General features: G+C 37.3%; 1 protein-coding gene across 3 annotated transcripts; it reads left to right on the top strand.

The window, feature by feature from the left end:
- Positions 1-506: 506 nt before the first annotated feature.
- Positions 507-25737, top strand: LOC147176733 (uncharacterized). Of its 3 annotated transcripts, XM_086072423.1 has the most exons (26): positions 507-562; positions 654-777; positions 3103-3173; positions 4097-4166; positions 4909-5015; positions 6064-6094; positions 7778-7891; positions 7955-8102; positions 9823-9961; positions 10694-10856; positions 12129-12280; positions 12493-12676; positions 14215-14724; positions 16248-16508; positions 17606-17723; positions 18267-18428; positions 20655-20680; positions 20756-20863; positions 20960-21031; positions 21723-21850; positions 22030-22074; positions 22200-22252; positions 23029-23203; positions 23271-23444; positions 24800-24902; positions 25055-25737. In XM_086072423.1, exons 2-25 carry the CDS (start codon positions 709-711, stop codon positions 24897-24899), a joined length of 3180 nt encoding a protein of 1059 aa, XP_085928549.1. In that variant the 5' UTR covers positions 507-562; positions 654-708; the 3' UTR covers positions 24900-24902; positions 25055-25737. The 3 variants fall into 3 exon arrangements, with proteins under 3 accessions (XP_085928549.1, XP_085928548.1, XP_085928551.1); XM_086072422.1 differs by having other exon boundaries at positions 523-777; XM_086072425.1 differs by lacking the exon at positions 20960-21031 and having other exon boundaries at positions 523-777; positions 25055-25736.
- The last annotated feature ends 60 nt before the right edge of the window (positions 25738-25797 follow it).

Genomic DNA, 25797 nt, shown 5'->3' with positions numbered 1-25797 from the left:
AAGGAGGGTTGGCTCCCCAACAGGATCTCGATTTTTAACAGTGGTTACAAAATTGAGTTGAAAAATTCAGCTGGCAGAATATTTTCAGCTGTCAGAATGTGTTACAGGTAACAACATATTCTGACATCTTAATTTAATTTAATTTAATTTAATTTAATTTAATTTAATTTAATTTAATTTAATTTAATTTAATTTAATTTAATTTAATTTTATTTAATTGTATTTAATTTTATTAAATTGTATTAAATTTTATTTAATTTAATGTATTTTTGAGGTGGTGCAGTACTTGGTGTAAAATGTTTCGCCAGTTTATGAGGATGGTTGCGATTTTAAAGCACATGAATTTATAAGCAGGTGATATATTACGTGGAATTTAAGGCGTCACATTTTATACCCCATGAGGCCACTAGGGGAATCTGTTCCACTTCACGCTCCAAACTTCAAAGTGGGCGGTGGCCTGCCCTCCAAATTCCAATCGTTATTTTTGAGACACGATTGGTTTGACGTAACACGAGCACTTCCTTGACCAAAGTGGACGCCAATTAGCGGGGAACACAAACTGGTGAGCGCTTAACGCCAATACAACTTTGATCCCATCATTTTGCCCGGTGAGGCACAAACGCTGTTGCCAATGTTTGTCTTGTGTGCGCCAGCGTGCACTTTTTGTGGACTTGTGTGATTTGCTCGTTGGGAGCCAAAGCAAAAAAAATGGAGTGGCGCCAGCAAAGCACTTTCAGCTGCGCGGATGCCTTCGATGAGGCTCAGCGTTGGATTGAGGTGAGTGAGATGTTCAATTAATTTTGCCCTGCTTTATTTTGTTCGTACAAAAATCACAAGCGGTCACGTGCACATTTATTTCGTTCGTTGGGAAACCCGATAAGTGTGCTTTATGATGACGGGATAAATTAATTTATTATTTCATGCATACTACAATTTCTGTAATTATTGCTTATTGTGTATTACTCAATCAAACTTGCTGCACTGTTTTTTGGATAGAGTGATTGTTACAAATGTATTTGTATTTGGTGTGGTTTCAAGTGCTCTACTTTTCTTGAACTGGCTTGCTGTCCAAGCATCGCACATTTTGGCAAACCGTCAACTCCATGACAACCAATCAATTCAAATGAACGAACCCTAGTAAATGTTGACCAACTGTCAGTTGTCCTCGCGGATCATAATGAGAACGCGCACTGTGCCGGTTGGCAGCAAGTCCATGCCAATCTTGCATTCATGCCCAATAAAAGGATGGACGCGTGCGCGTGCGTGTATCAGGCAGAAGGGGAAACCAGGGCGTATTGATTCTAATTAGTTGGTGAATGTTGTTCTAAATAGACCCTGTGCCAAACCCCATCAAGAATTTGTGAAATAGTGCTTTGTAAATTGTGGGAGGGGATTATTCAGATTAAAAATATGAAACAGTTCAGTTTGCTGATCAATGTTGGATTTAAATAGTTAACTCCTTCACTGCCATTGACATTAAAAATTCATTTGAACTATTTCTATTAGTTTCACATTTTTTTTCCACTTTTGTTAAGAGTATGAAAACCTAGAAAAAATGTATTGTACATTTAGAACAGATATAAAATTCATAGTGAAGTCATGTGATTAATTACAATATAAAAAAAATAATAATCGCCTGATGCCCCTAATAAAAAAAGAAAAGGAAAGATTATTAAAAATTAGGGGCGTCAGATGATTAAATTTTTTAATTGTAATTAATCGCATGACTTCAATAGTTAACTCACGATTAATCACACTTTTTATATGTTCTAAATGTACAATAAAAAAATCTAGGTTGTCACACTCAAAAAAATGTGAAACTAATAGAAATGGTTAAAATTAATTTTTGACGTCTATAGCCGTCAATGGCAGTGAATTAGTTAAATAGCTTTTTTTGGGGGGGGGTCTGGAAAATATAGGTATTTTTTGCAGTTTTAGGATGTACTGGTAACTTTGCAGCTTTCAGTCAACAAGTAGACATTCATTGTCTAATATGATTTTTGACCAATTTAAGATTGGTGCCGTAACCTCAGTAGATTACGACGACAACTTGATTTGCATAAATAATTGTGGTATTGCCCAGGGGCGTGCAGAGGGCAAGACCAACAGGGCTGTGGCCCCAGGGCATCCGCCTTGGGAGGGGGGAGTGCAATCCACAGCAACACAAGGACCCACTCCTCTCCACTCGTCTACAGAATTGTATTTGGGGCATGTATTGTTAGTGGTCGTTAATAGATTAATTTGCATATAACGGGGGGGGACCCAGGTCCCAGCAGCAACTGAAAAAAATATATATATATATATATTTCGGGGCATAACTACTGCTGATATGAATGCATGTGCATGTTGAAGTGGCATCCGTTTGTGATCGAGGAAGCATAATCTTGCTTGCCACTGGCACTGCCTTATTAATAAGGCCACTAAGAACCCCCCCCCCCCCCCAAAAAAAAAAACCGCACACACACAAAGTGTTTGCAGATTCCTGGATGAAGAAAAGAATAGTCTTTTGAGGCCCTCTTGTTAATTGTGGAGCTGAATCCCATTTTGTGTCCTCATTACTGAGACCCATCGTCTCGTTTGCACTCGTTAATAATTTGGGTTTATTTCACTTTTCTGCACTTGAAGTAATAGTGTTTTTTTTTTGTGTTTTTTTTTTTTGCATTCTTTTACAGCCTGTTGAGTTACGAGCCCATTCTCCCGTCACGTGTTACATTTCCACAACAATTCTTCTGTAGTTTTTCCGGGCTTCAAGCTCAGGCAGTAATTGAGACTGTATAAATGATAGGATATTTATCGTGTCTTATGTTAGCTCTGTCAGCATAAATAAGCAGTTTAGCTTTTTGACTTAATGTGCTGCGTGTGACGTCACGTTTGTGATGGGAGAATTTGATATTTGAATTTGTTGTGAGCTCTTGTTTTTTTTGTTTTTTTTATGTGGCATGGATTGATAAAAATGATGCTTCAGCAGTTGGTCCTTTTTTAAACTAAACATTTTTTGGTTAGCATTGAAGAATTTGCAGACCATAGACCAAACTTCCTGTTGGGATCAATAAAGTATTCTGGTATTTTGAACTACACAATTTGTCTTGCTTTGTATTTTAGGAGGTAACTGGAAAAAGTTTTGGCTGCGGCGACTTCCGAGCAGCTCTTGAGAATGGAGTCCTGCTTTGCGAGTGAGTCCTCGTGTTCTGTTTATATGTAATCGTGGCATCTACCTGGAGATCCTATCAAAGTTTTGGAACCAAGTTTTGATAAACTTTTGAAAAACTTGCCATGCTAAATAGGGGTGGGAATCTTTGAATGTCTCACGATTCGATTCCGATTTTTGGGCCTGCGATTCGATTCAGAATCGATTTTTGATTAAGAATGATTTGATTGACAATGATTTTTGCTTCAATCTACAGATGTGCAAGGAATCGTAATGATCTACTCCAGTCTGACTCGCTAATGCTAATTAGCGCGCTACTCGCGGCACTTTTATCACTCAAAAGAACAGCATCACACTGCAAAAAACTACTTTTATTGGAATAACTTGATGGTGACTTTTTCCTTCTACTCTCTAATGTGGCTACAACTTAACAGTGTATTAGACCGCGTGGAACCACACTGCCCTTAAGTGGCCAAATCGGGTACAACATGAACAGCGCTCCCAATAAAGGCGCACACAAACAAAGGGAAGACGGTATAAAATAATTTAAATAAAATCGATTTTGGGACATTTAAAATCGATTCTGAATCGTACTAAATGAGAATTGCGATTCTTATGAGAATCTTTTTTTTTTTTCCTTCTTCATACGCTTAATGCATGTTTTTTTTTTTTTTTTTTTTTTTTTGGTATAACATTTTGTAGATTTAAAATCCAGTCCTTGCATACTGCAAGGAATGTGATCAAAGTGCTTTTTTTTTTTGGGAGGCACACATGTCAGACTTATTGAGATGCTTAAATAGGATACTGCTATATAAGCACAAACTTCCCAACGATGGAAAGTGAGTAGCTGTTGAATTTATGGGCTTTCTTCTATTTTTTTTTCCTTGCTTGTTGTTTTACTGATAAAATGTTGCTGAAGGGTTTATGCTGTTTTGTTCTTCTTCTTAGCCTGATCAACCAGTTAAAACCTGGAATCATTAAGAAACTGAACCGACTTGCTACTCCCATCGCTGGCTTGGTAAGTGTTAGAAACAATATTTCCAGTTTAAGCTTGTGGCAAATATGCTTATTTGACTATTCAAGTAGGATTGCACCTAATCACGAGGGAGCTTTGACATTTGTTGTAGTTTCCTGTCCAACGCCTCGGGAGAAATTGAGCTGCAATTGGGCAAATCGTTGTCATCGTCCTTTTTAGGGTGACGATCCCAACGTCTGAATATGTTAAGTTGTTTTTAACGCAGCCAGATTTCGATTCTGATCTTGGCTCCGGGCTGTGTACACGGTTTAATTCAAATTTGTAGAACTGCCCAAAGCAAGCTGGGGGTTGGGGGGGGGGGGGGGGGAAATCAATTGCCGTGCCAACAAGCAAGGCCGATAAATAGACAGGCCAAAAGTCGAGGCTTATGTGGTTGAGATGTTCAGGGTGAAAGTGGACGTACGCTGCAAATAATCGACCCATTCATATGAAATATACTACACGTGTCCACAGGCAATTTGTAGTGCGCAGAAGTGTGCGCGCGATGACCAGCCACATTATGACCAGTTGCACAAATACCACATTTACAAAGACGTCTAGAAATGTACAGCAATAATTGTCCTTTTTGCCAGCAATTTGTAAAACATTTCGTGTTGATTCATCTTTAATGTAGTGATTTTCATTTTACAAATTTAAATTAATTGTGGATTTGGCACACATTCGATTTCCAAGTGGGTTACAATGTTGTCTTCAGTTGCTCATGTTTCTTTGTTTTGATCCACAGGATAACATAAACGTGTTTCTAAAAGCTTGTGGGGAACTGGGATTGAACGAGTCGCAACTATTTCACCCGGGAGACCTGCAGGATCTGTCAACTCGAGCAATAGCCAGGTGCGCTTGTCGACACTGTTGTATCATCTTACAGATGTAAAACATGTCTGAAAGGCTTAAAAATTTATATATATATATATATATATAAAAAAAAAATTAATTTTTTTTAATTTTTTATTTTTTTATTAAATAATCCCTAGGATCACACGACCCCCCCCCCCCCCCCCCCCCCCAACCTATGCAACCACCTGCCATCGCATTCTAGTATGGCAAAAAAATAAAAAATAACTATTAGACTAACACACAATGCTCCTTAACTTTGTAAATTCAGTTATTCAACCTGTTCATATTTTGTAAGCGTGGGAATCTTTGAATGTCTCATGATTCAATTCAGAATCAATTTTCGATTAAGAACGATTTTTGATTCAAAATAATTTGATTGACAATGATTTTTGCTTCAATCTATAGATGTGCAAAGAATCGTAATGATCGACTCCAGTCCGACTCGCTAATGCTAATTGGCGCGCTAGTCGCGGCACTTTTGTCACTCAAAATAACGGCTCCACACTGCAAAAAAACTACTTTTATTGGAATAACTTGATTGTGACTTTTTCCTTCTACTCTCTGTGGCTACAACTTAACAGTGTAATAGACCGCTTGGAACCACACTGCCCCTAAGTGGCCAAATGGGGTACAACATGAACATCGTTCCAAATAAAGGCACACACAGGCAGGCAAGACAGTATAAAATAGTTTAAATAAAATCGATTTTGGGACATTTAAAATCGATTTTGAATCGTACTAAATGAGAATCGCGATTCTTATGAGAATTTTTTATTTTTTATTTTGGGGCACACCCCTAAGAATCGCCGGTTTAGTTAGTCGTCCTTCATGAACCAGAAAGTAACCATCGCGATTCTTATGAGAATCTTTTTTTTTTTTTTTTGCACACCCCTAATATTTTGTGAAGATTTGAAACCAATAAAAAAGAAGCATTGCTTTACTGTAAGGATACAAAAATGTGCCATGTAAATGAGGGACTTGCATGTTTTTTTTTTGTCTCCATGATCCATTTTTTTCAGACAATATTTTTTTTTCTTTATTGTAGGCGAAATGACAGCAGTCGAAGACTGAAAAATGTAAGTAAATGTACTTGACTTTATTTTTCCAGATTTCTCAATTCTGTCACATTTTGAAAACCACGCTTTTAATCTCCAACCTGTAGCAGCAGCACTGCCATCTAATTTGCATATATTGAATAAAGGTGCCATAATATGTTTTTTTTATTTTTTTAAATTGTATAGAATTATAACGTGGCCTCTCTTCTCCCAGCAGGAAGCACATGAACTTTTGATTGCGAGGCATTGAAACGGACGTGCCGACTCGCATGCACGGTTGTTGTTTTACATGTTTTTCAGCTGGTGGAGCCGCATAGTTGCGTCAGAAGCCTCATTTGAATTCACACACTGGTTGACCACATGCACACATTAATGAGGCTCTTTGTTAGTGGCCAGTCTCTTTTTTTTCTATTAGGCAATTGGGGTCAATTTGTGTCCATTGAAATCCAGTTAGATGAAGGTATTCTTTCATGCACTTTTTATGTTATGTTATGTTTGGTATGCTCCTCAATGTTAGATGTTTCATCACATCTCTAGTATGAAACCAGTTTTTTAATCATAATAATTTCTCATTCTAAAATTAATGAGCAGTGGAGTGCACTGAGAGAAAGTATTTTTTTTTATTTCTTTTTTTTTCCCCACTTGGCTTGTTGGTCTTGCAGGTTTCCCTCCCCAATTATGACTGCAGTTGTGACATAAAATATTGCGTAAAAGTCATGTTAAACCATTAAACAGTCTAAACAACACATCCCAGGAACTGACTTATATTGCAGGGATTTCCTTCCTCAAAGGTGTCTGCAGTGTTCTGTGCTGATGCCACGTTACTCACACTCTGTATAACTAAGTAATGTGCGCAATAATCCCGTTTTATTTATTTTCCATATGAAATTTTGATCATGAAACGGCGCAGCTTTTGCCGAGATATTTTTCAGCGTGCTTCCTTTTCAATTTGGGTAAGAAAAACTCAAGGAAAGAAAACGTTGTCTTGTCGAACCTCCGGCAACGTTAAAAGATTTTTTTGTTTTATTTGAACTCATTCAATGCCATTGACGGCTTTAGATGTCAAAATGAATTTTAACTATTTCAATTAGTTAAAAAAAAAATCCACTTATGTTAGCAAGAGTATGAAAACCTAGACATTTTTCTTATCTATCTTCTTTTTTTTTTTAAGAAAAAAATATTAAATTAGGGGCGTCAGGCGATTACAATTTTCAATTGTAATTAATCACATGACTTCAATAGTTATCTCACGATTAATCACAAATTTGATATCTGTTCTAAATGTACTATAATTTTTTTCTAGGTTTTCATACTCTTGTTAACAAAATTGGAAAAAAAGTTTTAAACTAATATGAATACTTTAAAGGAATGTTTGACGTCTATAGCCGTCAATGGCAGCGAATGAGTTGATAAATTAAAAAAATAAAAAATAAACACACACACCTTGTGATATCTTCATGCAGGATACTGGTGGTGTCTGTTTTTGGTTTCGTCTTTTTTTTTTTTTTTAGGTCACAGTCTTTCGTCTGCCGAAAATACATATTTTCCAAAAGTAGCAAACTTGTTTTGTTTTTTTTGCACTCTTGCAAGCCGAGTAACAAATAAATTTGGCAAATGGCAAGCTTTTTCTTCCAACATGGAATTTGCTTTGTTTCGGCTCCACATTTTCTAAGTGATTGCCCTCGTTTGTCTCTTCAATTTCAGGTTCTTATCACGGTCTACTGGTTGGGACGTAAGGCCTACCTCGACGATCGCTACAACGGTGCTCAGCTCAACTTCAAGGCCTTTGAAGGACTGTTAGGATTGGCTTTGTCCAAGGTCGGATCCATTTGTCGTTTTGTGTATTTGAGCGAAACGGCTAACGCTGTCGTCTTCCGTCAGTCTCTCGACGAGGGCGGGACTGCGCTTGTGAAAGACGCTGCCTACGGAGAGTGCAGTCATCCAGGGAGGGAAATGAGTTATAAGAGGGCGACTTCGGTGGACGGCTTGGATTCCGCGGAGTTCAGAGCCCCTCGTGCAAACAGTGAAGGTGCGTGTTTGTATCGGTCGTACTCGGAGCAGTCAATAGTCCATAACGAACCTGTCTCAAATGAGCACAGCTGGTCCGTTTATGTCTGTACTATAGTTTATTCTTTTCAAGCATCTGCTTGTTATGATTTTGCTTTTATGCAGCACATTTTCAAAAGTGACTTGAGACGACACCCATTGCAAGTTTGGACTTTATCTCTCTTTTCTTTTTTTTTTTTATATATAACTGTAAAGCATTTTCTCCACTTCACCACTGTCTAGTTGCACTGCTAGGCTCACTAGAAACCCTCCTGTCCCGTCCCGTCCTGTCCTGTCCTCTACTTCCTCACAGGTTGTCGTGCTCCTGTCCCAGATTGAACCAGACTCCCGTGTCGCATTGTTTGTCTTTTTTGTTTTGTTTTTGCTTCTATTCTCACTTTATTCACAGTCCCCTCAAAGCCTTGTTCCATCTGACTGGATTTTCCAATTCCTAGTTATGAACTTCGATTTGACAGACACGAACAAAGGTTGACTGTCCATCAATGTCATAAATTACCGTCTTGTGCTTGCAAGTTAATATTTTTTAGGTGCTTTTATTATGGTGTACTGTATAAAACAAAATCATAAGAAATTATTTTTCAAATTTATGTAGATGGTATACTGTATATAATAGATTATGTAATTATTTTTAATATATTTTAATTTAATAAAATTTTATTTGATTTTAATATTTTTTGTATGTGATAAAACATTATCTAATGTGTCTCGACTTACAAACAGCCTCTCGTAACTCATTGTGTTTGTAAGTTGAAGTTTTATATAAAACTATAACCCACTTTCCACAATGCTAATGGAAACACTAAGAGTGGGAATCTTAGAATCTCACCATTCGATTCCAATTTTTGGGTGCACGATTCGATTCAGAATCAATTTTCGATTAAGAACGATTATGATTCAACATTTTGAATTTGATTGACAATGATTTTTGCTTCAATCTATAGATGTGCAAGGAATCCAGTCTGACTCGCTAATGCTAATTAGCGCGCTACTCGCGGCACTTTTCTCACTCAAAAGAACGGCTCCACGCTGGGGAAAAAAAAAAACTTTTATTGGAATAACTTGATCGTGACTTTCCTTCTACTTTCTAATGTGGCTACAATTTAACAGTGTATTAGACCGCGTGGAACCACACTGCCCTTAAATGGCCAAATCGGGTACAACATGAACAGCACTCCCAATAAAGGCACACACAAACAAAGGGAAGACAGTAGAAAATAATTTAAATAAAATCTATTTTGGGACATTTAAATCGATTCCGAATCGTACTAAATGAGAATCGCGATTCTTATGAGAATTAAAAAAAATTTTTTTGGGCCACACCCCTAAGAATCGCCGGGTTAGTTAGTCGTCCTTCATGAACCAGAAAGTAACCTGCTGCAGTAAAGAGCATGACGACGAACAAATGGCGCTCCCCACTTATATTTACGTTACATCTTATGGAATTGCTAAAACAGCGAATCTTTAACGATGCCTACGATTTTTGCACAGTAGCTTACGCTTGTATTTTCATCTCAATTTGTTAAAAAAGTGACTCAAATATTAGGAATACAGCTCTGTAGGATGCGGATCACTTGAACAGTAATAGAAACAAAAACTGTGCATGTCCCCGTGTGCTTGCTTCAGCTAAAAGGCAGCACGCGCCAACGTAAGCCCTCATCTGTATGTGATATTGTGCTCCGAAGGTTGTGGAAGTGATGCGGAAGCTGAGCAAGTATTTAGGATGGAAACCACACGGCAGCAGCCCAAAGGCGATTTCCCACCTCCTCTCCTACGGAGGAAACAAAAAGAGGAAAATGGAAAAGTAGAGACTTCATTTAGCAGGTACTACATGATTTGTCACAGTGTGAAACATTTGGTGTCTGGTGACGGCTTAATCTTAATTTACCATTTTTGATCAAATTCTTATTCAGTTAGTGATAGCTGATGAGCAAGCGTAACTTGAGCATTTTAACACTCATTTACTGTCAACCCTCACATTTAGATTCATCTTTGGCATCTGTAGCTATTAATGGCAGTGAATAAATGTTAACTGGGCGTTGCTAGTAATCCAATCCACATCTTCATAGAGGTCACTATGCAGAAATGTTGTATTTTTACAAGAAGCTGACCCAAAACACATTTTCAGTAATGATATGAGTCAGTCAAGTTACACTATTACAAGTTGCTTTAAAGTCGCCCTCTTCAGAACAATTCTCAATTATTTATCATGTTGGAGAGTTTTTTTGTTTTTGTTTTTGTACAAAGCATGGATTTGTTTTCATGCAACGTTTGAGAGCTAGCCAGTAGATGGTGCTAATATGCTAGCATGACATTTTCTTCTCTGCTCTTAATCCGGGTTTAAACGATTTATATTCCACTTTTTCTTTACAATGAAGAAAAAGTTTGATATCCACTTTTACACAAGGAATCTTTCTTTTCCGCCTGTTAAATACTCCTTGGAAAAGAATGCGACATCCGTTCAACTGTCGTTTCTCATGGATGATGTTGCCAACCACTTCATTGCTAACTTTATAATATTGTAATACATTTTCTCTTGTGTTTTCTTCTGCGCAGTAGGAGCAAATCATTGAGTGACATCCCAACGCTTTACCCTTCACGCAAGGTTTCCGAAGAAAAAGGTTCTTCAAGCAAGGCCGCTGGTGCAGTTAAATGGAGCCAAGACAAGAAATGGAGGAGCCACAGTGCGAGCAGGGACAGTGAGGTCCGGTGGCAAGATGTACGTTTACAAGGAATTAAGTTGATTTGCGTTAAAGCTGGGCTTGCAGAAGGCGTACCGTCTTGTCTGCTAAGTAACTAATACACGCAAGTCTTTACAATAAATTATATTTATTTATTATTCTCGTCTCAACATGACGTCCTGATTTACTTATTCACTGCCATTGACGGTAGTAGACGTCAAAAATTCATTTGAACTATTTTTATTAGTTTAAAAATGTTTTCCGCTTTTGTTAAGAGTATAAAAACCTAGATTTTTTTTATTGTACATTTAGAACAGATATCAAATTTGTGATTAATTGTGAGTTAACTGGTTATGCAATTAATTGCGATTAAAAAAAAATAATCGCCTGACGCTCCTAATTTTTAATAATCTTTTCTTCTTTTTTTTAATCGCCTCAGGCGATTAAATATGTTTATTGTAATTAATCACATGACTTCAATAGTTAACTCATGATTAATCATAAGTTTTATATCTGTTCTAAATGTACAATAAAACAATTATAGGTTTTAATACTCTTGTTAACAAAAGTGGAAAAAATGTGAATCTAAAAATAAAAATAGTTCAAATGAATTTTTGACGTCAATGGCAGTGAATGAGTTGATATTACACGTGTGGTATATAAGTTATGAGGCAAAATCCAGCTGTTTTTATCCATGTCAGGGGGCGGCCATTTTGCCACTTGCTGTCGACTGAAGATGACATCACAGTTGCTCAGAGCTCAGGCAACGTCCAATCACACCTCGCCTGTTTTCTGAAGCTGCGCCGTGATTGGTTGTAACCTGAGACATGAGCAAGTGTGATGTTATTTTGACTTGACAGCAAAGTGGCAAAATGGTTGGTCACATTATGGTTGTAGGCTAGCGGGCTAGCTAGCAAGAAGCTACAGCGCGTAGCATGCCGCTGGACTCTTAGCTCAAACTTTCGCTCCGAGTAAGTTCCAGTGAATACCGGTCTTTATCTCTCTCTCTTTCTCTTTTTCTCTTTCTTGCTCTTTTTTTCTCTTTCTCGCACTCTCTCTCTCATCGTAATTGTAATCCTTATTTTTAATAAAAGTTACCTGTAATGTTTTTTTTGCAATCTGATTACATAACGGCGGTACATGCATTCCGTTACTCCCCAAGCCTAATTGGGATATATAAGTAATCTTTAAAATGAGCTCTCATTGCTTTTTTAAATTTTTTTATGGAGACATTATGTACTACAACTCGAGTTGAGTACTTGCGTGGTATCAAACATCCCTAATATTTATACCGTGTTTGCCCACGTCAGGCCTTGACAAAGTGGAAGAACCATCGCAGGAACACCAAGTCCAATCTCCGCAGGAAGTCTCTCGACCGAGAACATGTCATCAACAAGATGACCGATGGAGCTGTGAACGACCTTGAAAAGAAGGAAACCCACCGCATTGTGCAGTTAGAAAGGTAAGTTGATGTTGGAGGGGTAAAAAAATAAAAATAAAAAAGCTGCAGGCATAGCCAGCAAAATGTGCCCATATGTTTTGTAACTTGTGCGAGAGGCTGCTGACCTCACTTGTCTGGATGCCACGGTGAACTCCAGTAATGTGACACATCCTCCATCTTTTCTGCCGCCTTCATTACTCTCACTCCTCTTCCATTACATCCCGATTCCCCAGAGAGCAGCTGTCAGCACAAAGGCACAGCCCTGCCCCGCGCTCTCACTCCACTTCTCCTCCATCAAAGTTCTCCAGCTTTTTTCTCCGGACACATAGTCGAGCTCCGCTGGCTCGAAGCTATGCCACTGAGGTGCATTTTAGCCCCGCCTCTTCTTTTAGCCACCATGACATTTCCCCCGCTCAGGTAAAAGTTGACTTCTTCTTCTTTATTTTTTTTTTCCCGTGCTGTGACTGCAAATGTTTGTTAAAATTTGACGTAATGTTTTTGAAGCTAGATCACACCTTGTCAACAGCACAGTGTACAACTATGGAAGCTTATTGTATTCACTTGAGAGAAAAAAAAAAAAGTCCAGTTTTTCTGACAAATTTTTTGGGGGAGCTTTGTTTTGTTTTTTTCAGTTTAAATGTTTTCCCCATTTTTTAAATATATATTTCCCTCTGTTTTTCAGATATTTTTTTTCTGTTTTTCTGAATATTTATTTCAGTTTTATAAAATATTTTTTTTGTTTTTCAGTTTTTTTTTTGTTTTTTTTAAAGTTTTTTTCCCTCAGAGATGAGAGAACAAACCACAATACAGTAAAAACATTCATTCCATTATTGAGAGCCAGTAAGTAAACATGACCATCTTATTGCATATGGAGGTATGCGGGAAAGTGTCCGCTTCCGCTATTAGCGAGTCTGCAACAAGTCACTTGGAGTTCAGAGGTAAAAAAAATAATTACTCCGAAAAGCAGAACACCAGCTCTGATTTTTAGAATATATTTTTTTTCTGTTTTTCTGAATAATTTTTTTCAGCCTGTTTTTCTGAATATTTTTTGGACAGACAAAAAATATTCAGTAAAACCGAAAAAAATATTCAGGAAAAACAGAAAAAAAAACAAAAAAAACAAAGCTCCCCAAAAAATGGCAGGAAAAACCTTAATTCCTAAACATCTTAAAAGCAATCGAATAAAATTGTGTTGCTCAGTAAAACTTCTTCAGCACAACTGCCTCAATGTTGACCTATGTTACCGGTTCGGTCAGTTTTCCAAATTATAAAACAGATGTTTGCAAATTAATTAAACACGGAATATAATCAGTCTTCTTTCAATGAAGGACAACAGAAATTAGTCAACAATGCCTGTTGAGATGCTTAAATCAGACATTTGGACAATTTTTATTAAAAAAATGGCTCTAAACGATTACTGGATTATTAAAATAGTTGTGGATTAATTTGATAATCGATTACTTGTGAAGTAATGGATTAATTCTGACAGCTCTAGTTATCACATTAATTGGAGACAAAATATTAACTTTGTAATGCTGAGAATGGCTATACGAGTCAAATGTCTTTCTAAGGATTGACTTCATGGTAACGATTACATTTCAACAATGTGTGGTGAAGATATCAATAGTGTGAGCCATAATGGTAAGTAAGGTAAAACCGTGATTAGTGTTGAAATTATCTTCCACACGCTCCATGGCTGCACAAAGTGTAGGAAAGTGTAGGTTCGTACTTTGTTGCTGTTGTTTTAATTCAGTATTTTATTAATCTTGTGACTTGAGTTTAAAGGGGACATTGTCAAATGTTGTCATTGTAAAAAAAAAAAAAAAAAAAAACTGCTGTTATGTATATTCAAGTTTATCAAATAGTCGTGTGCAATATCCACCGAAGATTACAAATCGTTACTTCACTTGCAATATCAGTGCTGTAATGTCTCTTTTCTGGTTGTTGACATTCAGACGCGCTCAGTTGGAACGGTGCCGGCCTCTGATTGGAACATCATGGGAGTGGAAAACCAATTTGCGTCTTTGGCATTAAATGGAGCAGCAGTAACCCCGCCAACTCAGGAGAAAACTTTTAGCTCCCAAACTCGGTTCAAAGCTCGAGACATTTCTTCTCCTGTTCATCCTGTAACTCTCGCGAGTCGGTCAGAAAAACATGCGACCCAAATCTCTTCTCTCGGCGCAGTTCCTCCATCGGATAGCGCCGCTGCTTTCCGAGACCTTTCCGAGCAGAAACCCTTGTCTGAACTGGAGCGACGTGAAAGCCCTTCGGAAATGTCAGGAGACAAAAGTGGATGTCGGGTTGCCGCAGGCGCCAGAAAGTATTTGACCAGAGCTGCTTCTTGGTCGTGCTCAGCCAGCCTTCCTCGTGCTTTCAAACGGTCTGACGGTTCCTGCCGCCTCTCATCTGTCATCACGGCTCGGCCCTTTGGGACCAAGCAGTCCAGGACGTCCACACTGTACAATGTGAGTGTTGTGGTGCCTGTATTATTATTATTATTATTATCATTTCAATATGGTCACGAAACGATAATTATCACAATATTATGGGGAGATTGGTGATGTAAAAAAGTCACAATATTGTAAAAAAAATTAGTTCCTACAAAAAAAAGCAATACATATAAACAATCTGCAATCTCTAAAAACACTTAATATTGAGGCCCGCACTTGCTAACACATTGAGTTCCTCCAACATATTGACTCGCTTCATAAGCATTTTACGTTCCCCTTCATCTTAAACATAGAAGGGCCAAAACATGCCTTATGGAAATTAAACTACACGGGAAAAAAACTAGCCACCAGAGGGTGCTTGAACTGCACAAATATAAATTAACTCATTCACTGCCATTGACGACTATTGACGTAAAAGATTCATTTGAACTATTTCTATTAGGTTAAAAAAAAATCCACTTTTGTTAAAAGTATGAAAACCTAGAGACATTTTTTTTGTTCATTTAAAACAGATGTAAAATTTATGATTAATCATGAGTTAACTGTTGAAGTCAATAATTAATTGCATTTAAAAAAAATTGATGATTAAGAATTAGGAGCGTCAGGCGATTAAATTTTTAAATCGTAATTAATTGCATGACTTTACAAATTAAGACACGATTAATCACAAATTTTCTATCTGTTGTTAATGTACAAAAAAAATAATAATTTCAAAGTGGAAAAAAAAAGGTAATTAATATAAATAGTTAAAACGACTTTTTTAATAGATGTGCTGCTTTTAGTATCGTGACATATTATGGCAGTTTTAATATCACAATCTCACGATATTGCCGTTATCGTTACATCCCTACTGTAAGGCGTCTTTGAGTGTCTAGAAAAGCGCTATATAAATCAGATTTTTTAATTATTTATTATTGTTATTAAAATGGTTATAACAGAATTCTGTTACATCCACCCAACTTCTAGCCTACTATTAGGTCTGCGATGTTGCAGTGAAAATTGCCTGCATAATATATTTTGGAACTCTCGACAAAACAATCAGACAGCAAAGCAAGTTTACACATCAGTGCTTCTGGGCTTCCATTTTGTACCTGTGCAAGTCACGCCCCATTATCCTCACTAAAGTGTGGCCTGTGCTCTGACTACTGTTGTTTCCTCTTATCACAGGCAGATGGTTTTGCCTGACTTTGACTTTCACCCTCTGATTTAATCAAACAGGAACGATGTCCTGCCCTGACCCAAAATGTGGTTATGTTTAATCGCTCATTATTAAACAAGTCTGGACATCAATGCGGGACTACGTTCATGGCAGTTAACATAATGAGTGTTTTTTTTTTTTTTGTACGTGGATGGCCTGCTTTGGTCTGTGAGATGCGAGAATGAATTACCTACTTTTTTCCCCTCATTAATAATATACGCAGCCGTGTCAGTTGACAGAAAGTCTTTGATATCTTGCTTATTAGCGTCCCCAAGGCTATAAATGCGCGTTTATTATTTGTGCTGTTCTTTTCTGTTGACGTAATGTGGGTTTCACTCAGGTAAACGACAACCAGAGCCTGACGAGGGCTAGTGAAGGAGGGGACACTCCTTCCCCGCCTGCTAGTGCTACCCTCAAAAGACAGACCGCCACGTCTTATCTGAGAGTTCCGCACCATCGCGATCCAGTGCAGTTAGTCAACCGTGTCGAGCGGACCGCTTTAGCGGAGGTAGAGTGGACGAGCCTGTCTGACCGGACCAATTGCCGTCAGCTTCAGTCCCAGCGCAGTGAACCCACAACTCTGCCAAGTGACATCGCCATGGTATGTTTAATTATTGCTGCTGATCAGTTTAACATCTTTGACAAATATAGGGTTTGGCAATAGGGCCCAAAAATCTAATCTTGATTTTTTTTTTAATTAATTTTTTTTTTATTCCCAGTCATTTAGGACTATTCCGATTTTAATCCAATAAACCCAACAAACGTTTAATTTATTCACAAATAATTCCTGTGCAAAATATTCAGACAACAATAATAATATACTGATTCTAAATCCGTTTTAACAAAAACTTAACATTCATAGTTTGTGCTTAACTCATTCACTGCTATAGATGTCAAAAATTTATTTGAACTATTTCTATTAGTTTAACATTTTTTTCCCACTTTTGTTAACAAGATTATGAAAACCTAGAGACATTTTTTTTATTGTACATTTACAACAGATTTAAAAAAATTAGGTCGTCAGGCGATTAAAATTTTTAATTGTAATAGTCACATGACTTCAATAGTTAACTCACAATTAATCACAAATTTTATATCTGTTCTAAATGTACAATAAACTTTTTTTCTAGGTTTTCATACTCTTATTAACAAAAATGGAAAAAATGTAAAACTAATAGAAATCGTTCAAATGAATTTTTGACGTCTATAGCCGTCATTGGCAGGGAATGAGTTAATTGCCACAATTAAGTAGCTGGTTTATTCTTGTAAACCACCCATCCAGCATTCTGCCACTTGTGGAAAATTACAACGCACAATAACATCTGGATGCAACAGAACATAAGAACAGCAGCTTTTAATAATCCAGAAGACAAAATTCAATTTCATGATTTAGCTAATTTTCAACGATTCGGTTTTAAGTCATCTTTGAATCAAACAGCATCGTCAACGCTAGTACGTTATCGCAGTAATATTACCCATTGATCAAACTGAGCCAGATTAAAGACAAAATGAGAAGTTAAATAAACGAGACTTTTTCATGTACAGTAGCGACTCGCCTACTTTTAAATTTGCTCTACTTCTACAACAGTCCCCTTCAAGTATCTAATTTCCGTCCGGAAGCACATGACATTGGATCCGTGGGTATCAACTTGAAGTTTGTGTGTGCGCACGCATGTGCTTTGTGTGTGTGTTTTTCAGGTAAACCACAGAGACATGAAGGTTTGTCTCGCTCCTTTACCAACCAGGAGACCGGACTTCGGTTTCCAGCCACATTGGGAAGCTTCTGAAGCAAAAAATGTCAAATGTGCTCATCCAGGTAAAATGTTTGTCTGTACTCTTGTATTATTTTGACCTAAATAAGATTTTAGGAAGTTTTGCACAAATGTTGTTATTGGCAAGATCATAATGCATTTAGCCTGATATGATATTTAAGATTTGATTCCAGTTTTTATTGTATGTTTAACATGGCTTTTAGAGAGATATTTAGAAGCCGATCATCCATAAATTTTTCAACAGTTGAGTTTTGTTTTGTTTTGTGGAAGCTGCAGACTTTTTTTGCATGAATGGGCGGGGCGGGGGGGGGGGGAGACATCTGCACATCAATAGTACAAAACAATGCAGTCAAAAAGACTTTTATTCAAAGTAAAAAAAAATATTTTACGGATGAAACTCTTTCAAGCGTAGAAGCATTTTCTGGAAATTGGGGGCATTAACATTTTGGAGCAGCAGCCTTCTTCCCGGCACTCTGACTCCATTTGGTTTGAGCAAATCATTTCTAAAGCGGGGTACCTTGTTTGTGTTGTGCTGTGTGTGCCCTTATCTATCTTCATTTTCTTGACGGCCGTCCTTCTCGCGACAGGCGGCCCAGCGGAGCTCTGCCAGCTGTGCGCAGATGACGAGTTCCTGACTGTTGATGGCGATCTGGCGGCACGCATGAGCTCCAGCCCGTGGGAGGAGAAAATGGCATCTGTCCTGCAAATTGGGCCTCGTACCATGGATGTTCCACGTTATGCAAAAAAGGGTGAGCTTATATGATGGTCTTTTTGAGTCCAGTATGAGCCAATGTGATGCTTCATGCACGTGTGCGTTACGTTTGCTTAAACCAGGGGTCTGCAACCTGCGGCTGTGGAGCCACATGTGGCTCCCTGTTGATCTCTTAAAAATAATAATAATTAAAAAAATGCATTTTTACAAAATTTACATATTTTCCTTCTTTTTTTTTTTAGATTGATTTAATCATTTACATCAAAAAATAATTTTAAAAAATATTCAAAAATTGTCACAGTTCAAATTTTTACGTTATCAGAATAATAAATGAAAGGTAAATGAAATTTTTAGCTGCTTTTTAAAACTTTTTCAAGTGACCATAAAATGTCCAAAAAGGAACAAGAAAAGCATTGCCATTAACCGTTCATGAAATTGCCAAAAATGTCAGAGAATTGGTTTTAGAAAAGACGGGAAAGAAATTTTTCAAAAAGTAACCATAAAAATGTCTGCAAACAAAGAAATCCTTAAAATTACCATCTAGACTGAATGAAGGCCGGAAAAAAAAATCAAAAAGTATACCAATAAAATGGCTAAAAATAAGATGAAATCCCAAAAATGACCATAAATGTCTATAAAATTGATTTCAGAAAATCTTCAAAAAGTAACCATAAACATGTCCAAAAACGAAGAAAACCTTAAAATTACCATCTGAACTGAATGAAGGCAGAAAAGAAAGTGTTCAAAAAGTGTACCCATAAAATGCCTAAAAACAAGACGAAATCCCCCAAATTACCATAAAATGTCTACAATATTGACCATAAAAATTGTCAATAAAAATTGTCTGAAATTTTTTTTCAGAAAAGACAGAAAATCTTGAAAAAGTAACCATGAAAATGTCCCCAAAAAAAGAAACTCATAAAATGACTACAAAATGGCCAAAAATGTCAGAAAATTGAAAAAGGTAGAATGTAAAAAAGTCATAAAAGATTTATATATAAAAAAAAAAAAGGGAAGTCAGAAAATTTACTATATGTCCATAGAATTGCCAAAAATGTCGTAAATTTGACAGAAAGATAAAGTCTAAAAATGGAGTCTGAAAAAGTACACACACAAAAAAGTGTGAGGCTCTGCAGGGTTCGGCTCTTGGGTTTACTTATGCGGTAATGTACACGTTGTGTGAAAAGCTTTTAAGACTTCTTCTTAACATACGTTTAAACTTTTGTTTTTCTGTGACTCAACAACTGAGCCTGAGCAAATCCACTTTGAATTAAGTCACACTGGAGCAATACTTTATTTGAAATGCGTTTCACCTGCCGGAACATTAAACTGTGGCTATATTAGTACATTGATTTATGCACATATTTCTAGATCCTGGCATCATGATCCCAGATTAGGAGGAGTCGATGACTGGCTCGGTCTTTTAAAATGAACTGTCTACAAGGTTTAAGCCTTGTTTTATTGAGCATTCTTGTTTTTTAAGCACTCAGTGAATTGCTTCAACAAAAGTGCAGGTGGGACAATGAAATCACACATTGCATGCCTCATCATTAGTAAAAAAAAAAAATAAATAGAGACAACGTATTAGCACCACTTAAGTTAAATGATCTAACAAGGCATTTTGGGCAAGTCTGTGCTGGTGTTTTGGTGTGGAACAATTGACTGACCTCAACCCGATCAAACAACTTTGGGATGATTTTTAACTCATTCACTGCCATTGACGGCTATAGACGTCAAAAATTAATTTGAACTTTTTCCATTAGTTTAAATTTTTTTTCCCACTTAAGTTAACAAGAGTATGAAAGCCTAGACTTGTTTTTATTGTATTAGAACAGATGTAAAATGTGTGATTAATTTTGAGTTAACTAGTGAAGTCATGCGATTAATTACGATAAAAAATTGTAATCGCCTGACGCCCCTCATTTTTAATAATCCTTTCTTTAAAGAAAAATATTAAAAATTGAAAGTTTTTTTTATATATATATTTAAAAAAAGAATACAATTATTAAAAATGAGGGGCGTCAGGTGATTAAAAATTGTCTCATGACTTTCCTGGTTAACTCACGATTTTATATCCGTTCTAAAAATACAATAAAAAAAATTCTAGGTTTTCATACTCTTGTTAACAAAGTGGAAAAAAAAATGTTAAACTAATAGAAATAGTTCAAATGAATTTTTCACGTCAATGGCAGTGAATGAGTTACTGATTATTAATCTGTTCAGTTTTTCTTTTAATTGTCACTTTTTTCCCCCCCTCACACAGGCGGTTCTGAATCTGCAATATCAGATGTAAGTCTCCACCATTTGACAAAAGGAGGCTTGTGTGTGTGTGTGTGAGCGATCATGTCCAGTCTGTCTGTGCAGCTCCAGGTGCCATCCCTCACCCCCTCCTCATCCGGCTGGTCATGGGACCTGGAAGGCGACCACAAGCGTCAGCAGAAGTGGCAGGAAGAACAAGAGCGCCTCCTGCAGGTACAAATGGCAACCAGCAGCCTGGAGAATTCCGTGAAGATGCAATCGCAATCGCGTGCGAGATGTTTTTTTTTTGTGCTTGTTGTGGCGTTTCAGGCGCAATATGAGCGAGATCAGCGGAGGCTGCAGGCTGAGTGGCAGAAGGCGAAACACGATGCAATTGAGGAGGTGTGTTAGGAGGGTTGCCTCTGATGCGGTTGTCACAGTTGTTTTTCTAATTTGATGTAGGCCTACATTTACTTCTGGAAACGAGGGTATCAGTCTGAGATGCTTATTCCTGTGTGGCCAAACGGTTTACATGCATCCTGCATGTGTTTTTCGTTTTTTTTTTTTTTTTTTTTTTCTCATCAATGGGGTGAAGTCATCCATGCTGGAATGGTTTAATGAACCAATGTTTGATTAAATGGAAGGTCTCAAATTAAACTGTTTTTCTGTCTCTCTCTCTTTATTTCTCTCTGTCTCTTTCTCTTTCTCTCTGTCTCTCTCTTTCTTTCACTTTCTCTGTTTGTCTCTGTCATTCTCTCTCAATCTTTCTCTTTGTTTCTTTCTTTTTCTCCACGCTCTCCTCTCTCTTTCTCTCTCTCTCTTTTTCTCTTTCTCTTTCTCTTCCTCTCCCTCTTTTTCTCTTTCTTTCTCTTCCTCTCCCTCTTTTTCTCCTTCTCTCTCTCCTCTCTCAATCTCTTTCTCTCCTCTTTCTTTTTCTCCTCGCTCTCTTCTCTCTGTATCTCTTTGTTTCTCTCCTTTTTCTCCTTCTTGCTCACCCCCCCCCCCCCCCCCCCCGTTTTAAAATGTATTTATTTGCAGCCTACTTGATACCATGTGTCAAGAGTTTCTACAGAAATGTAATTTGTTGTTTCAGAATAACTTTGGAATGCGCAACGATGTTGAGACCCCTCCAGGGGGGGTTCATCCGCGCGGGTTGACAAAAATAAAGGAGCAGAGCCCTGAGGAACTCGGGTTTAAACCTCATAAAGGCACACAGGACTGGTAAAACCCTATTTTTGTGCCGCATATTTCATATCAACTACGTCTGTTTGATATTAAAAATTTTTTAAAGAATGCTGATTGGCACAATATGACTTTAGACTGGTTAGCCGACTCATTTGACTTTTTTTTTTTCTCCCCCCCCTCCCTCCTGGCAACTTGCTGCCGATATGACACCTCAGGGCTGACGGCACCTCTGGCTTTGCGCAGCTCTCTTCTGCACACAGGTCAGAACAAATGGACTTCCCTTCCTTGGCCACCTTATCAGCTAATGTTTTATTTGCAACATTTTATTTCACTCAAGTCTTTCAGCCAATGTTTGCAAAATATTGAGTCTCTTCCTCTCCCTTAGGGCGAAGTCGATGTCTACTCCAGCGCTATCTGGTTCATACAAACAGCCAAAAGGTGTTGAGCCCAACTTCTCCTTGTAAACTATCTATATTCTTATGGTGGACCAAAACTGCCAACATTAAAAAATAAATGACTAAATAAATAAAAGTGTGTTGGGGGGGGACAGATATAAGAAATATAATTCAAAAATTAAATACAAAAAATAAATAGAAATAACAACAACAAAATATATATTTCCATATATGAATAAATAAAAGTAAAAATACAAAAAAAAATACAAGGTTTAAAAAAATAAATGTGGAAATAAATAATAAATAAGCAAAGACATAAATTGAATTAAATATCAATCAATAAATAAAAACGCTCTGCTCTCACATGTATTTCATGCTGCAGACGCTCTGTCAGGATGAAATGTTATTCAAATTAGGGGGCGGTCCTAAGCGTGTCTTGGGTTGGACTCCACCATTGCAATCTGCCTTGCAAAAAGCCGGCGAGGCTTCCTTGTTCGCCGATGAAATAAATAAATATGAGAGCAGAGCGTTTTTATTTTATAGATTGATATTTAATTCCATTTATATATTTTTTGTTGGTTTTTTTTCTTTACTTGTATTTATTCATATATGGATTTTATTTTTTTTTGCTTTTATTTCCATTTATAATAATTTTTTGGTATTTAAATTTTGAATTATATTTTTTATATCTGTTATTTTCACTTTTATTCATTTATTTATTTTAGTAATTAATTAATTTTTAATTTTGGCACTTTTTGGTCCTCCACATATTCTTCCTGTTATATGCTCAATCCATTTTTATTTATTTTTTTGTTCCAGGTGATGTGAGAAAAAGGAAAGAAGAGTCTGTTTCCAAAGCTGAGCTCGAGAGGCAGCAAATCTTGGAGGAGATGAAAAAGAGAACTCAGCTTCTGACTGACAACAGTTGGATACGTCAGCAGCGCAGCAGCACTTTTTACAAGGAGCCGATCTACATCGGAACGCCGCTTAAGAGGTTGAGGTGCTGTCATTTGTCATTTGTCACGCTATATGATCATCAGCGGCGCCTCTTGTGCTCGCAGGTACGAGTCTCTCGACGCCCTCGGAACGCCTCGTTCAACCTTCACGGCGGGTTATACCCGACCACATTCGGCCGCTGCAGGTTTTTGCGGCCCAAGTAGAAACGCGTCAACCGGTTCCAATACCGGATTGAGGTCATCCCAGAGAAAAACACCCGCAGACTCTGATCCCGGCAGGTAACGCAAACGGTCGAACCCTTTTGCCATCATCGTCATTTTATTTTGTGTGCGTCGTGTGCTGCCCCAGGACGGTCAGTGGAAGGAGAACTTGCTGTATGTGTGACGGTCACCTGAGTAGTGGGGCAGCCATGGTTATTGAAGCCCTTAGTCTCTGCTTCCATTTTGCCTGTTTTCAGGTGAGAGGGTCAACAAGCTCTGGGGTTGTTGTGGTGTGCTCACCGGAAAAATATGCACTCTGATTTCAATGGCACTTTTCACTTCCTCTCCTCTGTTCATTTTAAGATGACGGGATTTTTTTCCCACTGGGTTGAAGAGTGGCTCACGAGTATAGTTGTCCTTTCCACACCGTGTACACACTTGTGATAGAATCACGCTGAAAATTGCTCCATGCACTGCTCAGCTATGATTAAAGCTGTCTGAGGGTGGTATCCGGGTCACGGCACCAATTGTAAAGTTGTGAAGGAAACTTTCATCTTTTTTTTTTTTTTTTTTTTTTAATCTTCATATATAAATATAAAGCAGTTTACTGAAATTACTATTGGTAAAAGAACGTCCAGTGCTAGAACATGATTTTGGACAAACTAATACAGTATGATTGCATTTTACTCAAATGGTTAAGTTTTTGTCATGTTAGATAAATAATAATGCTGAAGTGCTCCAGATGGCATAGTTGCCTCCTGGGTAAGTCCCCACTTGAAGGCTCAGGTACCAAATGTTATAGTCCACCACTGTTAATACCGATTTGACCGTGATAAAAGATTATTTGTTTTGATTGCGATTTTTTTATATTTTATTTTTTAGTAGTCTGCTGTGTTACATAGTGAACATCAGCCTTATAACAACAACCCTATTAAATGCTAACAGATTTTTTTCCCCACGGGCCTTTAAAATGGTTGGTTTTGGTTGAGTACAGTTTCCACAAACATTTTTTTTTTTAATTTATACCATTTTCGTGATCAGCGGTGGTGTAGAACTGAAGTTTCAGTCTCTTGATTAGTGAGGAGGAAGAAACCTGTGCCTGTCAACTTTGTCCTTTTTAGATGGCAGTTGTCAAAATGTCACAAGGGGGAAGTTGGCTTTTAACTTGAGCTGACCAAACCTAATTAGAATGTAGACGTAAACTTGACTCACCTTTTTGTAACCTTCAGCTATGTAAGACCTTAATATGACGAGTTTCTCTTAGCAATCATATGAGATCTCTGCCTAAAGTGCTCACGTAGCTATTATGCTATTATAGCTGTTATGTCATTATTTAAAATATAAAAAGTCAAATATGTGTGTGTATTAAAACAAAGGCCTCTATTTTTGTCATCTGGACTTCATTTGTTTTCTCACTTCTCCCGCCTCCTCAGTGTGTGGGCTGCCAGCGATATCTTGGAAAAACAGACACTGCAGTACAGGTTCGAGTCCGAAACAAGAAACCATACTGTGAGCCCTGTTATTTCCAACTGAAGTGTGAGTATTTAGTTATTTTTTTACATAGTGGCCATCTCATATCATTTCACGTGCAAGTAACTTCAGTCTTAGAAATGATCTGGTTGGTGACTAACAAACATTTTGTGTTTTTATATCGTGTCAAACCAAATATACTTTGTTTGACATTTTAGCAACCAATTCCCCATTCATGTGACGAGAACAAAGAACTCATGCTCCGGAATGGGGAAACTCGACAAAGGAGAGGAATGCATGACAAGTAGAACATTTGATCAATTTCAATGTATTATCCAATAAAATGTTTTGTGTTTATTTTCATACAAATGTAATTGTTTTTTTTTTGTTGTGGAAGATAAAACCTAGCCACATGTTGTGTACAACCCCTGTTTGGAAGCACGTTTAGACTTACTTGTACAAGGGCACTTTTCCCGCCCTTTTTTTAACGTTATCTCACCATGCGCACATTGGTATAGATCAGTACTATGACACATTGACAACTGCAATGTTTTCAATGCACTGTGTACTGTGTAATTTTTTAAAAATTGGGTTGTCATTCATGTGTACCACAAGGGGGCGCATTTCCTTAACAAGGCAATACTACTGCCACTCGAAGCTGGTGCAAATATTAGTACAGTATTGCACTCACGCTGTAACAGATTTAAAATATGTTGTCTGTGTTTTTTGTTGCTTTTTTTTCTCTTTCGCTTTTTCTGCTTTTTTTTCTCCAAGATTTGTACAATGGAAAGTTGTTTTCTTGTCATTTAAAGGTTTAAATAAATTCTACTGTTTTGCTTTGTCATGAATAAAATCACAAGACTGGAACAAATTAACCTTTATTGTTTTTGTTTTTTTCCCATCAGTTAATATTAGAAAATTGTGCCTTTTTATTTTTTTATTTTATTTTTATTTTCAAATC

Source organism: Leptonotus elevatus, chromosome 3 (assembly GCF_054856555.1).
Source record: "Leptonotus elevatus isolate MCC_2025b chromosome 3, RoL_Lele_1.0, whole genome shotgun sequence".
In the NCBI taxonomy this organism is placed as follows: Eukaryota; Metazoa; Chordata; class Actinopteri; order Syngnathiformes; family Syngnathidae; genus Leptonotus; species Leptonotus elevatus.
This window is presented reverse-complemented; position numbering and strand designations above follow the sequence as displayed.

What these genes read in the sequence shown, in the direction of transcription:
- LOC147176733 (XM_086072423.1), top strand. Translation starts at nt 709, where the DNA reads ATGGAGTGGCGCCAGCAAAGCACTTTCAGCTGCGCGGATGCCTTCGAT. An exon ending in TCAACTCGAGCAATAGCCAG is followed by an intron (nt 5,016 to 6,063) that starts GTGCGCTTGTCG and finishes TCTTTATTGTAG; the next exon opens with GCGAAATGACAGCAGTCGAA. An exon ending in CGCATTGTGCAGTTAGAAAG is followed by an intron (nt 12,281 to 12,492) that starts GTAAGTTGATGT and finishes CCGATTCCCCAG; the next exon opens with AGAGCAGCTGTCAGCACAAA.